At 43.2% G+C, this 12,781-nt stretch overlaps 1 protein-coding gene across 1 annotated transcript; it reads right to left on the bottom strand.

Annotated features, from left to right (window-relative positions):
* Nucleotides 1-844: 844 nt before the first annotated feature.
* LOC138647357 (protein kinase C delta type-like) lies at nt 845-8,841 on the bottom strand. The gene is made up of 6 exons (XM_069736309.1): nt 8,763-8,841; nt 8,181-8,243; nt 7,413-7,551; nt 4,371-4,514; nt 3,906-4,031; nt 845-1,306 (listed from the first exon to the last, which is right to left on the bottom strand). The coding sequence occupies exons 1-6, from the start codon at nt 8,834-8,836 to the stop codon at nt 1,241-1,243; spliced, it is 612 nt and encodes a 203-aa protein (XP_069592410.1). The 5' UTR covers nt 8,837-8,841; the 3' UTR covers nt 845-1,240.
* Between the last annotated feature and the right edge of the window lie 3,940 nt (nt 8,842-12,781).

Here is a 12,781-nt window from a genome sequence, read left to right as displayed (position 1 = left end):
TTAGCTATATTTATCTATACTTATCCTTACTTATCTATACTTATCTTATTTTCTTTTTTTTTTTATTGAAGATTAAACCTATCCTTTCTTACCTACATTTACCCATACTTCTACATTCTTAGCAATACTTACCTAGAATTATTCTTTTTACCTATACTCTTTTTTTATTGTAGATTAAATAAAACCTATCCTTTCTTTCCTATAATTACCTATACTTATCACTAGTGTTGAGCGACTTTTCTTTTTATAGGATCGCGTCGGGTTTCACGAAACCCGACTTTTTCAAGAGTGGGGTCGAGTGAAATCGGCCGATCCTATAGAAAAGTCGGGGTCGGGGTCGGCCGAAACACGAAACCCAATGCATATTCATATTTAAGTGTAAAATAAAGAATCAAAATAAAAAATATTGATATACTTACCCTCGGACGCACCCTGGCTCTCACCGGCAGCCTTCCTTCCTAAGAATGAGCACCTGAAGGACCTTCGATGACGTCGCGGCTTGTGATTGGTCGCGTGAGCGGTCACATGGGCGTTACGCGACCAATCACAAGCCGTGACGTCATCTAAGGTCCTTCAGGCGCTGATTCTTAGGTAGGAAGGCTGCGGGTTAGAACCAGGGCACGTCCGTGGGTGAGTATATACCTATTAGGAATATACTCACCCTCAGACGCACCCTCGGACGCTTCCTTCCTAAGAATTAGCGCCTGAAGTACCTTAGATGACGTCGCGGCTCGTGATTGGTCGCTTGACCGCCCATGTGACCGCTCACGTGACCAATCACAAGCCATGACGTCATCGAAGGCCCTTCAGGCACTCATTCTTAGGAAGGAAGGCTGCCGGTGAGAACCAGGGCGCGTCCGAGGGTGAGTATATCAATATTTTTTTTTTTATTCTTTATTTTACACTTAAATATGAATTCCGATACCGATTCCCGATATCTTAAACATATCGGAACTCGGTATCGGAATTCCGATTCCAGATCAGAAGATCGCCGACCTCATGGCCGACCCCACACAGGGGTCGGGTCGGGTTTCATGAAACCCGACTTTGCCAAAAGTCGGCGACTTCTGAATCTGGCTGACCCGTTTCGCTCAACCCTACTTATCACTTATACTTATCTATTTGGAGGTCCCCGATGGTGTTGGACATCCGATGTTCTGGTCTTCTCGGCATGGTCTTCTGGAGGCTCAGGTACGCAGCTTGCTCTGATATTATTGAGCTGGAGTCTTGTTGAGGGTCTTCAGTTGAAAAATGGAAACCCTCCGAACAGCTTAAAAGCACGGAACCGGGGATTAGGCTTAGTTGGCTATAGAAAAAAATGCAGAAAAAAGACATGGTGAACTTAGCGACTAATCAAACAGTTTTGACTTTAAGTATTGAAAATAATAGTTCAATATTAAAAGGAACCTGTCACCAGGTTAGTACCATATGAGGTAAGGCCAGTACCTTTCAGCCCTGATATTCAGCATTCTAATATGCTGTATATATGCCCCCAACCCAACCTGTAAGACAAGCAAGACCTTTTATAATATTCACCTACGAGAGGTCAGGTCCGATGGTCATCGCTGTCTTGGTCCGATGGCTCCCTTCTTCTTGCAATGCCGTCCTCTTTCTTGCTTCGTGTGGATGATGCATCCTTCGTCATCCACACAGTGTCCCCGGTATCACACTCCTGCGCAGTCGTACTTCTCTCAGCCCTGTGAAGGGCCGATCAATGTCCTGCAGTGCGCATGCACCAGGAAAGTTCAAAGAGCTCCGCCGCATGCACACTGCAGGACTTTACTCTGCCCCCTGGTCATAAGTACGTTTGCTCAGGAGCGCAATCCCGGGGACATTGTGTGGATGATGTAGGACACGTCATCCACATGAAGCAAGAAGGGGAACGGCATCGCTAGAAGAAGGAAGGCACCGGACCTACACCAGCGATGCCCATTGAACCCGAACGCCCTGTGGGTGAGTATGTAAAAGGTCTTTTTCTCGTCTTGCATGTTGGAATGGGGGCAGATATACAGCACATTAGAATGATGTATATCAGGGCTGAAAGGTCTCATATGGGACAAACCTGGTGACAGGTTCCCTTTAAAGGAACGTTTTCAAATGTGAATATAATATCTTATTAGACAAATTAGACAAAACCAGCACCACGAGCATTGCAGCTGACGTCTGGTCACTTCAATGAGCTGCAGCGCCACTAATCATCTCTATGGCCGGTCAGATTTCTGTCCCATCATACATAGGATGCAGAATTATGTGCAGGTAACAGGCAATAGCCCAAGTATGGTGAGAACGAGAAGTGTTTATATCAATACAATCTGTACTTATCACTTCAGCTCTGAACACTTTCACCTGTTTACAGACTCTTTCTGAATTGAAAAAAAAACAGGAAGACCAAAAGGAGGAGTCACCGATCCGCAGGTTACTTATTGCAGGAAAGAAATGTCAGGACAAAGAGGTCTCTATAAAGTAAAAACACCTTTATTATCTAGTACGGTAAGTGGTGTCACAGAAGGCGCTCACAAACATGAATAAGGAAAATATTATATAAAAAGTAATAATCAAACATCATGGAAGCACAGCAGCAGTTGGTATATAGGAAAGATACCTCTTTGTCCTGATACTTATTTCCTGCAATAAGTGACCTGCGTCTCGGTGCCTCCTCCCTTTGGTCTTCCTTGTTTTCCGAGTGGTTTTTCCATTCTTTGTCCACACCAGTATACACTGGTATTTTTGTACTCTAATATATTTTGTTCTTCCTGGTGTCTCTCGTCCTCTTGTACCTATAGGTCTTTCTGAATTGGCCTAACTCCATCAGTTCTGTTTTTTGACAAAAATGTGTTCTTATTTTTTGTTTTATTTTTCATCTGGTCTAAATTAGCAGTGGAGACTATAAAAAGGAGAAATGTTATTTAAAAATGTAAAATAATCTTCTTTAGAATCACTTCCAGGTCTGCAGGAAAAAATATAAAAATCTTAAGAACTGCTCCTTAGGGAGGGCTCAAGTAAATTTTTTTTTACCAAGGACGGTCTTCTCTAGCTCCAGCTATAGACGGCTATGCAATGCTTTGTCTGATTAAAGAGAATCTGTCACCCCAAAAATCGTATATGAGCTAAGGCCACCAGCATCAGGGGCTTATCTACAGCATTCTGTAATGCTGTAGATAAGCCCCCGATGTAACCTGAAATGTAAGAAAAACAGGTTATGTTATACTCACCCAGGGGTGGTCCCAGTTAATTTCGGGTCTGATGGGTGCGGCGCCTCCTATCTTCATACGATGACGTCCTCTTCTTGTCTTCCGGCCGCGGCTTCGGCGCAGGTGTACTTTGTGTGCCCTGTTGAGGGCAGAGCAAAGTACTGCAGTGCGCAGGCGCCAGGAAAGGTCAGAGAGGCCCAGCAGTACTGCCCTCAACAGGAGCCGCGGCAGGAAGACAAGAAGAGGACGTCATCGAATGAAGATAGGAGGCCCTGGACCCGGACTGCGACACCTATCAGACCTGAAACTAAAAGGGACCGCCCCTGGGTAAGTATAATATAACCTGTTTTTCTTACCTTTCAGATTACATCGGGGGCTTATCTACAGCATTACAGAATGCTGTAGATAAGCCCTTGATGTCGGTGGCCTTAGCTCATATACAATTTTTTGGGTGACAGATTCCCTTTAAATGGCTTGTACCTAACAGAACTTATAACTAGTTAATTATTTGCATGTAACCCTCAAAAGGGCCTGAAAGAAGAACAATCCTATAGACTAGACATACACTGCTAAGAGATTACATTGTCCAATAACGCGAGCCAAATTATTTTCCAACCCTGACACTAAACATAATGTATCACAGAACCAAAAGCGTAGACGATTGTGGGAGAGAATATTATTCAGATCCATGGGAGAATTCTGCCCATTACTTACTACAGGGATGTATGGTGGGGCCATCCTAAGGGCTTCCACAGAGACCCAATCAATTCCCTGGAAGAAGAGGTGTTCTCGGATGTCACCATGGACTCCTAAACGCTGAACAGGATCTTCCTGGAGGAGCTGAAAAGGAGAAATGTATTTAGGATTTAGTAAGTGAACCCTGTGATCTGACCAGTAAAGATTATACACAGTGATCACTTCTTTCTGATAGTTGCTCTCCATGACGCGTTGTCTGCTGTGATGGTATATGATAGCGATATTTAGTGATGAGGGGGTGCAAGCAAAGGATTTCTACTTCTCTTATCCATAATTGGACATTGTAAATGTTGTTTACGAGGTTGAGGATTGGGAGAAGATGTCTGTGTAAGGCTGTGTTCAGTACAATTACAGCCTCCGGGTCAGGGACTACTAACATTGTATGACCCCAATACTAGACCCTTATACCGGGAACATACTGACCTGTTCAATGATGTCCTTGGCGCCGGAGGAAGACTCATCAAAGACCGCGGGATCGAAGGTAGAAAAATCGGTCAGCATCTCGTTTATGATGACTCCAAGTGAGAACCAGTCTACTCCGGCATTATACTCCTGCATGTCCAGGATCTGCGGAATGAGGAGAACACATAAGAGTAACTTATAGCATCTACTTACCTGCTGCATAACTACATAGGCATGGCAGCTATTGCCTTTCTACTTGAATAGGACTATATGTGCGCACATTTGCTCATCCCGAATATTTATGACATTCTATATGTATGTGTTTTTTAACAATTTTGTTTAATAAAATTTGCACTTTGTTATATCTTTAAAGTTCGAGTTACTCTTATGTGTTCTCCTCATTCCGAAGTATTTATGGAGTTCGAATTATTTCACACTAGATTGTGGCCCGATTCTAACGCATCGGGTATTCTAGAATATGCATGTCCCCGTAGTATATGGACAATGATGATTCCAGAATTCGTGGCAGACTGTGCCCGTCGCTGATTGGTCGAGGCAACCTTTATGACATTGTCGCCATGGCAACCTTTATGACATCTGAATCAGAAACGTGGGATTTCTACGTCCTTTATGACATCATTATGACATCTACGTCGATACTGTGCCCGTCGCTGAATCAGAAAAGTGAGATGTCTGCGTCCTTTATGACATCATCGTCGCTGTGCCCGTTGCTGATTGGTCGAGGCCTGGCGGCCTCGACCAATCAGAGACGCGGGATATCTACATCCTTTATGACATCATCGTCGCTGTGCTCGTCGCTGATTGGTCGAGGCCTGGCGGCCTCTACCAATCAGAGAGGCGGGATTTCCAGGACAGACAGACAGAAAGACAGACAGACAGACAGACAGACGGAAAAACCCTTAGACAATTATATATATAGATACGTTGGGTCACTATTTAGTACCCCTATTCTTTGGCATTTATGATGCATCTGGGTTTGTTTGTTTGCATATGTCCAGGATCTGCCATAGAGCGGCATTATTAGTAGTGCCACCTCCTGTCACCGCACTTATGTCACTCATATTGTTATGTGATCCTATAGTAATGGCAGTAAGTCTTACTGCTCAGTCAGGAGGCACAAAGGATCTTCCTTAATTATGCTCCATAAATGAAATTGATAAAATATATTAACAATCAGAGTGAATGTAATATATATGGGTGTGACGGCGCACACAACGCTCGGCTCACACTGTAACCCCTTCATACCAAGAGATTTTCAGCTTTTCTTGTTTTAGCATTTTCCTTCTTTCAAGAGCCATAACTTTTGTATTTTTCCATTCACATAACTAGATGCGTGCTTGTTTTTTCAAGGACGAGTTGTACTTGACATCATTCATTTTATCATGTGATGCACTTAAAAATTTTTTTATTTACCATGTTCATTATGTGATAAAACTGACAATATGATTATCCATGTCAGTGAAATTACTCATACCAAAAATGTATATATTTTTTTTATTTAAGTGGTGAAAAAGAAAATCTTAGATTTGTAAAAAAAAAACCTTTTCTTGTGTTGCCATTTTCTGAGATCATGATCATGTCATGGGCCCATTGATGGGAGTATGGAAAAACACACACCGCCGCCTGCGCATGTTAAATGCCAATGTCTGAGATTGACAGCAGGATTTAACAGGTTAACAGACGTACACAGAGCAGTGTCATACCCGCAGCTGATAAAGGCACATGATGGCTCATTAAATCACCCATCATCTGCCGGAAAAGATGAAGGTTCTGCGGGTGAGCCCGCATGAAAGCAGAGACACAACATATATCCGGCATGTCCGCCATATGCCATGAAGGGGTTAAGGAGCTATCTGTGGCATTATGGCAGATAGTATTGAGGTGGCGGCTGGCCTTGTCTAATATACACAGAGCAGCTTAGTCCGATGTACTTGATACATCTGATGCGTGTTATATAATAAATGTAATAAATGCACATAAAAGAACACATTTTCCTGTATCATCATTACACATTTTATTAACCCTTTAGGACATCTATGGTCCGGATAACTCAGCATTACACCTCGTCGGCCATAGTTCACTATCCATGTAGACATGTAGGCTGGGAAGAGTAGGAGGCTCTGGTCCTCCCACTTGGTGATTGTGGGGTACATAGCAGTGAAGCCCCCAGAGGTCACACATTTCTCACCTTTTCTGGGGATGGGTGATATTTGTAATGAAAATCATTTATAGGGGGTTTCTAATACTTTATATTGATGAGCAGAACAGATCATCAATATAAGAATGGTGGGAGCCAACACCCGGCAGTCCCACTGATTAGCTGTTATCACCTCCGCCGGTGGTTGGATATAACCAATAAACAGACGTCACAGCTCCCCTCACTGGTTAGTGGCGATTGCTGGTACTACAGATTAGTCCCTACTGAAATGAACACGGTCTGATCTGCAGTCCTCAGTACTGACCACTAAGGCTACTTTCACACTAGCGTCGAACTCAGCCCGTCGCAGAGTGTCGGGCCGAGGTACCGACGCTAGCAGTGAATGCGCCGCACAACGGGGGCAGCGGATGCATTTTTCCAGCGCATCTGCTGCCCCATTGTGAGGTGCGGGGAGGTGGGGGTGGAGTTCCGGCTGCGCATGCGCGGTCGGAAATGGCAGACCGTCGGCAGCAAAAAACGTTACATGTAACGTTTTTTGCTTCCGGCGGTCCGCCACAACCGTCGCACGACGGTTGCGACGTGTGTCAATGCGTCGCTAATGTTAGTCTATGGGGCAAAAACGCATCCTGCAGACAACTTTGCAGGATGCATTTTTTCCCATAAACAACGCATTGCGACGTATTGAAAAAAACGCTAGTGTGAAAGTAGCCTAAACAGTACAGAGGTGCGATGTTCTGCTCTGGCTGCCTCTGTAAGAACAGCTAATCAGTGGGAACGGACCCCCAATGATTTTATATTGATGAACTCGCATAAATAAAGCTAATCAATGTGAAATTACCTGAAAAACCTTTTATATACAAAAAATTAAAACATTCTATTCTCACCTCAGGAGCCATGTAACCTATTGTCCCAGCGAAACTGGTGGCTGTTTGGTCTCCGTGCATGTTGTCAAGTGCAAGACCGTAATCTGTGATCTTAATATGGCCCGTCTCAGCCACCAGGATGTTCTCGGGCTTTAGGTCTCTGTAAGAAAAAGAAAAATAACCTGAGTATAAAGTAAGTTTTCTTCTTCTATCTGTGGTCACATGATGACAGATGGGAATAAACCTATTTTCTCTTCCTGCTGTACTTTGCTCATCTGAGATAACTCCATTACTATGTGCCCTACCTGCGCACTGTAGAGATCACTGCATGACATGTGACGGCCGCTCATCTGCAGCTTCCTGTCAGTGACACCAGACAGGATGACTAGACCCCAGGAACAGCGCATCAGTCTGTCAGTGGGTAACAAAACATCAGATTGCACTCGGACCAATGTTATACTATGGGGCCGTGTACATGTCTGATTGTTTCCGATCGCAACATGCCTGAGTTGGATCAGATTATCGGATCATGCTTCAATATGCGAGTCAATGAGTCCATGGAAAACATCCACACTACACTCGGATGACATCTGAGTGCAGTCTGATTGCAGAAGATGGAGACATTTTTTTCCCATCTTCTCCTCATCCGAAAAAATGAGATCACACTGTGATCACTCTGATCAAATTCTATTCAGAGTTTAATCAACGTGCGATTTGGATAATCGTCCGGATTCTCTAAGATGAGAGAATATACGCTGGTGTTACCCGGCCTAACACTGACTAGATTACCTGTGGATGACGCCTCTCGAATGGAGGAACTGGATCCCACACACCAGTTCGGCGGTATAGAATCTGACAAAGAGAAAATTAATAAGTATCAGATCCCATAGAGAGGAAACTTGGGAATCATATCAGTCATTAGAAGCATTATTCTATATTATTCCTCTTAACTTAGAGGGTTTTATAAAGGGGTTGTCCGGTCTCAGAAGAAAAGTCTGCAGTCACTGTATATGACCGCTGAATCGTGACGGTGTAAGAGGTGCACACTATCAGTACTGCAGTCTCGAGAAGGTAGGTATGAATGAATGAATGAGTGAATGAATGAGTGTATGAAAATTACATATTCGCGATTATGTTCTGACTGTACCCTGCACGTCTCTCAATTCTTTACTACTGAGAGAAGCCGGGTGAGACTAGTCAGCACGTGACCACAAATGTGCAAATTGTACACAGGATCGCCCACCTGATTGGGGAACACAGGGAAGTCGTGACCATGTGCGTATTGCCCCTGTCACAATCTGGCAGTCTGCAGTCATGTACAGTGACTGATGACTTTTCTTCTGAGATCGGACAACTCCTTTAACACATTACCTGGCACTGGCGATGTCTAGTGGCCCATTCCTTTCCAGAAGTTGGTGAAAGTCCCCGCAGCTCATGTACTCCATTCCAAAGAAAATATTCATCTGTAACATGGAACATTTGCATTTATTATACACTAAAGACAAATACAGATTTTACTACTTAAAGGGGTTTTCTATCCAAGAAAGTTAAATTAAAGCATATTGCCGTGATATGTAGTCAATCATTGAATGAAAAAGGTGTTTTAACTGCTGGGACCCCTAAAATTCTAAACAATTATGTAGATTATATTACTAAATTTAGAAATTAATGTTCCAGCCAATGTTTGGTAATCATTATTTTTATTTTAATTGTAGACATAGGCCCGGGTGCATAATTAGTATTTTTTAATCACTTTCGTTTTGGTCTTGTGTATTTGTTGCTGGTTTTGGTGCCAGAATCTTCATAATGGCGCGCACAGTTCAAGAATTTGAGGCAAAGTCGAAAAAGGTCTTTTTTTCTGCCTTAAACTGTTTTTGCAACTTTTTGGCCCCCAAAATCACACATTTTGAAAATTGACCCAAAATTTGGCCCCAAAATTGTAATACTTAAAAAATTCACCAAAGGGAATTGGAATGAAGATTATGTCCTATTTGTGACTTTTTTTTAAATAATCACAATTGATGAATAGGGTAAAATATCTGTAATCACTAAACTCTGAGCACAAAGTGGGAAAAAACAAAACAAAAAGTTTACAGTATACAGTAATATCACAACAATATCACACAGTAATAACCCACAATATACTCCCCAAATTACCCAAATCACACATTCAATATCAGCCCTCCCATATATAGCCTACTATCTCTAATGAGTAGTACAGGGCCTCATAAGAAAAGGGGATACAGAGTATACTTAACCACCACATACGTCCATGATCTTCCCAGCAAGCAAGGGAGCCAAAAGAGAGTGGACCACATGCTCTTGTCCCTTTTATGTGACCAGCTAAAAGAGGTGCGTCCAGCCCCAGTTGTGAGGAATGAGATCACAAGTCTATTGTCTACTGGCAAAGGTACATCCCCTCAATAACCTGTCTTACCAGCTCATGAAAGACCTACTTTGCAATACTGCAGGCTGGAGGATGGGTTTCACTCCTCCATGTGGGGGTGTATATACACAAAACATGCATTAATCACAATATAAAAATATACATTTTGGCGCACTACCCTTCTACATTCCACCTGTTGTCGAGAACACGACAATGACATTTGAGGGAAGTGTTGTGCTGGGATTTATTTGCCTACTCAATCCCAATTATAGCTAGTAACAGTTTAGGATGGAATGAAGCATAATTCTGCACTAAGGTACCTAGACATCATCCACACGACCATCATCTCTTCCCTGCCGTTCACCGTAACCCACTTCTCTATCCACAGAGTACACCATCTTCTTCTTTCTTGGATCTTAATCAAAGTCTTTTTGTTGTCAAATCAAAGTCTTGTTATCAAAGTCTCTTTGTTATGTCTTTTCTCTGTGGTCATGTCGTTGCCGGTCTTCAGGTGTTGGCCTATCCCAATGTCATCTTACTGGTCAGACTTTGGAATGGCTTCACCCTTACAGATCATAGGTCAGACAACATCATCCTGTGTGCACCCGTCCCCCTGCCAGACTTCACGTTACTCTTCTATAGCTTATTTCAGCAGGATTTTGAGTATGTCTAGAAGATGAGACTGCTGGATGTAACAGGTTTTTTTGGGGGGCTTTGCGGACTCAGGCACTTCAAACGACTTTCAGCTGACATGCATCAGACACGACTTCCATCAGGCAGTTCTCCTGTAATCTTGATTGAAGATCATTGATGAGGTTCCTCCATAGATAGATAGGCAGATGTTTACTAGGCAGGACAGAATTTCTGCAGTAGGGAGTGATGTCACAGTACCTAAGTTGACTGCGGGAAAAACACCGTCTAATTCTAACCGACATTCAATCCATCCCTTACAAACTTCACCATTGCTAGGGTTAAAGACTTGGCAAATACCTAGTTGAGGGGACTTGTCCCTAGAGAACCTTACTCTTTTTCCCCCCATTCACACAAAACACATATTACAATTCCATAATGCATATAGAGACTTAAGCTAAAATAGCATGGCAGCTAATGATCCATAATGCACATGCAGATCATTGATCCACGTACAGTTGGAGTTATCTACTGGCTGTAAATGCATGAACACCTTCACATGAACACACTTACTGAGTATGTCCATGTACAGGTAGTCCTGCACCCATACCTAAAGTGTATATATGCACACATAAGAAATTACTACACAGTAACATGATAATGAATATAACATCATTATTTATATACAATATATATTGGATTCAGGGTAAAGGACTGGACTTTTCTTATGTCCTTAACCCCCTTCTCCAAGTGAGTAAATGATGTTCAGCCTGACTTCCGTGCAGTTGGGTGTCCAGTCTTTTGGTTCTCCTGCAGATAATACCAGTCCAATATATATATAAAATAATGACCAGGAGGAAAATGACAGGAAGAAGTGGCGTTGGGTTTTATTACAGTCTCCTCCTCATGGCTGAAATCTGAGAGGAGATGTTTCAGCTCCGCACCAAACATAAGAGGGGTGTTCTGGAGTCTCTCAAGGGCATCTGGGCAAAGGTCAGGTCTTCTTCTCTGGAGTGATAGGTGCTCTTCTACATAGATACAGTGGGGCAAAAAAGTATTTAGTCAGTCAGCAATAGTGCAAGTTCCACCACTTAAAAAGATGAGAGGCTTCTGTAATTTACATCATAGGTAGACCACAACTATGGGAGACAAACTGAGAAAAAAAAATCCAGAAAATCACATTGTCTGTTTTTTTAACATTTTATTTGCATATTATGGTGGAAAATAAGTATTTGGTCAGAAACAAAATATATCCTTTGTTGGCAATGACAGGTCAAACGTTTTCTGTAAGTCTTCACAAGGTTGCCACACACTGTTGTTGGTATGTTGGCCCATTCCTCCCTGCAGATCTCCTCTAGAGCAGTGATGTTTTTGGCTTTTCGCTTGGCAACACGGACTTTCAACTCCCTCCAAAGGTTTTCTATAGGGTTGAGATCTGGAGACTGGCTAGGCCACTCCAGGACCTTGAAATGCTTCTTACGAAGCCACTCCTTCGTTGCCCTGCCGGTGTGCTTTGGATCATTGTCATGTTGAAAGACCCAGCCACGTTTCATCTTCAATGCCCTTGCTGATGGAAGGAGGTTTGCGCTCAAAATCTCACGATACATGGCCCCATTCATTCTTTCATGTACCCGGATCAGTCGTCCTGGCCCCTTTGCAGAGAAACAGCCCCAAAGCATGATGTTTCCACCACCATGCTTTACAGTAGGTATGGTGTTTGATGGATGCAACTCAGTATTCTTTTTCCTCCAAACACGACAAGTTGTGTTTCTACCAAACAGTTCCAGTCTGGTTTCATCAGACCATAGGACATTCTCCCAAAACTCCTCTGGATCATCCAAATGCTCTCTAGCAAACTTCAGACGGGCCCGGACATGTACTGGCTTAAGCAGTGGGACACGTCTGGCACTGCAGGATCTGAGTCCATGGTGGCATAGTGTGTTACTTATGGTAGGCCTTGTTACATTGGTCCCAGCTCTCTGCAGTTCATTCACTAGGTCCCCCCGCGTGGTTCTGGGATTTTTGCTCACCGTTCTTGTGATCATTCTGACCCCACGGGGTGGGATTTTGCGTGGAGCCCCAGATCGAGGGAGATTATCAGTGGTCTTGTATGTCTTCCATTTTCTAATTATTGCTCCCACTGTTGATTTCTTCACTCCAAGCTGGTTGGCTATTGCAGATTCAGTCTTCCCAGCCTGGTGCAGGGCTACAATTTTGTTTCTGGTGTCCTTTGACAGCTCTTTGGTCTTCACCATAGTGGAGTTTGGAGTCAGACTGTTTGAGGGTGTGCACAGGTGTCTTTTTATACTGATAACAAGATTAAACAGGTGCCATTACTACAGGTAATGAGTGGAGGAAAGAGGAGACTCTTAAA

This window comes from Ranitomeya imitator, chromosome 8, assembly GCF_032444005.1.
Source record: "Ranitomeya imitator isolate aRanImi1 chromosome 8, aRanImi1.pri, whole genome shotgun sequence".
In the NCBI taxonomy this organism is placed as follows: Eukaryota; Metazoa; Chordata; class Amphibia; order Anura; family Dendrobatidae; genus Ranitomeya; species Ranitomeya imitator.
Note: the sequence above shows the minus strand (reverse complement) of the source record. Positions and strands in the feature narration are given on the sequence as shown.

Coding starts and splice junctions, on each gene's coding strand:
- LOC138647357 (XM_069736309.1), bottom strand. CDS start 8,836: ATGGAGTACATGAGCTGCGGGGACTTTCACCAACTTCTGGAAAGGAAT. Junction 8,244..8,762: donor CTAGACATCGCCAGTGCCAG/GTAATGTGTTAA, acceptor TCTCTTTGTCAG/ATTCTATACCGCCGAACTGG. Junction 7,552..8,180: donor TCGAGAGGCGTCATCCACAG/GTAATCTAGTCA, acceptor TTTTTCTTACAG/AGACCTAAAGCCCGAGAACA.